Source organism: Macaca mulatta, chromosome 7 (assembly GCF_049350105.2).
Source record: "Macaca mulatta isolate MMU2019108-1 chromosome 7, T2T-MMU8v2.0, whole genome shotgun sequence".
Classification (NCBI taxonomy): domain Eukaryota; kingdom Metazoa; phylum Chordata; class Mammalia; order Primates; family Cercopithecidae; genus Macaca; species Macaca mulatta.
Window position 1 is genome coordinate 39,498,132 of NC_133412.1, and position 3,293 is coordinate 39,501,424.

At 57.1% G+C, this 3,293-nt stretch overlaps 1 protein-coding gene across 1 annotated transcript; it reads right to left on the reverse strand.

Annotated features, from left to right (window-relative positions):
* Window positions 1-614: 614 nt before the first annotated feature.
* On the reverse strand, window positions 615-2,397 carry C2CD4B (C2 calcium dependent domain containing 4B). Its single transcript, XM_077938708.1, has 2 exons — window positions 2,313-2,397; window positions 615-2,111 (listed from the first exon to the last, which is right to left on the reverse strand). The coding sequence occupies exon 2, from the start codon at window positions 2,069-2,071 to the stop codon at window positions 977-979; it is 1,095 nt and encodes a 364-aa protein (XP_077794834.1). The 5' UTR covers window positions 2,072-2,111; window positions 2,313-2,397; the 3' UTR covers window positions 615-976.
* Between the last annotated feature and the right edge of the window lie 896 nt (window positions 2,398-3,293).

Here is a 3,293-nt window from a genome sequence, read left to right on the forward strand (position 1 = left end):
ACTGATTTGCCCTAGTCCAGACAAGTGGCAGAAAAAAATTGAACTCTGTATCTGTCTCCCACTCCATTGTGCTTTCCACTACATGGTGGATTCCTGTAGCCCAGGGCAAATTCTCTTGGGTGTAATCAGTTTCCAGTGGACTCAGGTTTATTTGTTGAATTAACAAATGAAAATCAGTTGGATTTTAAAAACACTCTGTAGAACCCAGTGTTCAAGAAACTGACAATTTACTTCTTAACTCATCTAGGAAATCCTACGGCAAGCTAATTACTGTGTAATTAGACACACAGCTAGGTGAGAGAATGCCACAAAAAATATCACCTTGTTTACAGAGGCAGGAAAGATTTATTTTCTAAGATTTCCTAGGTAAGAGAAAGACCCCAGGAATACCTATTCCCTACATAACCATCTATTGGAAGGTCCTCCACTTCCCATTTCTTTTCCTCAGCAATTTTTGAAAAATTAACTTCCAAAAGAAACCTGTTCTTCCCACCAAGGTATTCATCCTTATGTCTCACTCTGATGTGTGCACGTGCGCGCACACAAGTTAGGCTATTACCTATGCCGCATCAATATGTAAAGCTGTGTATATGAATCGTAACACTGGGCATGACTCTGAATGAATAACTTGCTTTATTAAAAAAAAAAAAAACTGTTAAACAATTATAGAAAATCGGAAGGAATGAAAAACAACGCAATGGGTGTACTTCCTTTCTCTCCCAGTCCCAAACCAACCCATTTTTCCTTGGAATGTAAAAACTGGTCTGGAAAGAGGAATGGGGGTCCTGTGAACAGAACGGGGAGTCATTATCTTTTTCTTCTATACCAATAAACGATGACAAATGTGGACTGAGAGAAACTAAAACGTCAATAAAGCAATATCATAAATAGAAAAATAAATAACATTTATTTTGTACCACGCGGCTGTCAGTGTCCTGAGTCTCCGGGGCAGAGCGCCTTGGGGAGGGCTGGGCCCTCAGAGCAGCAGGAGGGCGCCCAGGGACAGCTCACCCTGGCCCAGCAGGCGGCCCCGCTCCCGGCCGCGGCCCTCGTCCCAGGCCTTGACGCGAACAGCCAGGCGGCGCACCTCGTCCTCCGAGAGGCCGTCGAAGCAGAAGTCCTGGTCAAAGGAGGCCTTGCGGCTGCGCCCCACCACAATGCTGCATTGCCGACGCGCGGTGTCCGGAGGGCGTAGGACGAGGCTGAGGCGGCAGCGGACGGCGCGAGGCCCCGGGGCGCCTCCTGCGAGGCCCTCAGCGCGGAGCAGCCGGAGACGGAGGCGCCCGGTTTCCGGACAGTACTCGGCGGCCAGGCGCAGGGCGTCGCCGGCGCGGCCCAGAGCCAGGGTGCCCTCGGCCTCCAGGCGCTCAGGAAGCGGGTCCCGGGACGAAGACGGGCTGGCGGAGGGGGCCCGGGCCGGGGACTGGGAGCCCGCGCGGCGCTCCTCGTCCTCGTTCCCGCTGGAGACGGAGCGGGCGCGGGCCAGGCGGCGACTCCTCCTGGCCCGCAGCGCGCGGCTCAGCAGCCCGTCGGGGGCGCGCAGAAGATGGCAGCCGCGGGGCCGCCGGACGAGCGCGTCCTGGGGCGGGCGGGGACGGCCGGGGACCGCGGGGGTGGCCGGGCCCGGAGCTCGCGGGCCGCACAGGGTCTCCAGGGGGGCGTCCGGGCCGCAGCCGCCGCCATAGGCGCGGGTCCGAGGCCGGGGCGCGGACGGGTCCCCGAGCAGGAGCGACTCCTTGCGACGCGTGTGCGGGCTCTCGAGCAGCACGCAGAAGCCGTAGGCAGTGAGCACACGGGGCAGGTGCGGCAGCGACAACGCGGCCTGCGAGCGCGGGTCCCAGTCCGTGCGGCCGGCGTCCTCGTCTGCCGCGCGGGGCCACAGGTCGCGTTCAGCGGCGCAGCGCCGGGGCAGGGCGGCGGCCCGGCTTGGAGACTCGAGCGCGCAGGGCGCCGGGAGCCGCGGCGGGATGCAGAATTCGGGGATGCGATTCGGCGTGAGCACTTTAGCAAAGGCGGGCTTCGGCGCGGAGCTGCCTGAGTTGGAGGAGCAGAGTTTCTCGAGGAGCCGCATCCTTGGAGGCTGAGGCTAGGAGTGGCGGGAAGAGATGCGCCTGCGGGAGAGAGAAGCTGCTGAGTTTGGGCGCCTGGGGCTGCTGGAGCCCCTTGACGCGGCTGGATTCCCTCCCCCGGACCCTGTAACCGTCCCGACGTGTTTAAGACCCTGGACCAGTTCCAGCCTTGCTTTCTGCACCCACAAATCAGCCCTGCTTCCGTTCTTTTGTACTAAATAAACGAATAAATAGAAATCAGACCTTTCTTCTTCAGTGTCTGTGGGACTGGTTGCAAGCTCAGTGCCAGTGGTCCCTAGCCCGCTGCTGGGGCGCCACTTTCAGTACTGCGGCCGGGAGAGTGGCGCTCCCCTTTTATACTGTAGGCTGAGTCCCGCCCAGCTGCGGCGGCCCAACCCAGAGGCGCTGCACATCCCGCCTTCCCGCCACCCTCTCCCACGACGCCGGGGGCTCTGCACTGGGCACTCAGGTCTGCGCGAAGCTGTCGCGGGAGCAGGCACTTTGTGGTCAGCTCTGGGACCCGCATTTGCAGTGAGTGCGTGGAGCCCCAGGCAAGGCCTGGGAAAGGTTGCAGGTGAAGAGAGGGCACCCTGTCGTCCTGCCAAGGAAAAATTGGCGGCTGAAAATGTTTTCGGCTTCTGGGAGAAGGTGAGGCTGGATGAGGAAACAGGAAGTTAATTTGGCTAGGAGATAAACCGTCACTCAACCTGCATGTCACCTGGACGTGACCTGCACGTCCTGGGAGCTTCTGTTATCCGGTCCCCATGCACTCAGAGTGTACAGACCAATGTGGTTTCCAAGTATTCATATACCTATTTACTGCCTGCCTCCCTCTGCTAGACTGTGGTCTTTTTGATAGCATTGACCCTGGCTCAGTCCACGCCCTAAGTACTGGTGAAGTGGGTAAATTAATCTTTGAGAAAATTTCTGATCGCTTCTTGGTCTTTTGGCTAAGATCAAGTGGAGAAAGCTTCTGAATGGCTGCAGGCTCTGCCTGTCATCTTGATAGTCACAAAACATGGGGCTTCTGGCTCGTGCCATTTTTAAAGCTACCCCTTTTCTTTATGCTCTAGCATGGAGGTATCCAGTTAGAAAACATCTTCCCGAACTCTAGATTCTTTCTTTCCACCCCGACCTTCATTTTCTGAGATGAGAAGACTGAAATTCCAGAGGACCCTGAGGAAATTCCAGAAAGGTTAAAAAGAGCCAGTTAATGGCAGAAGC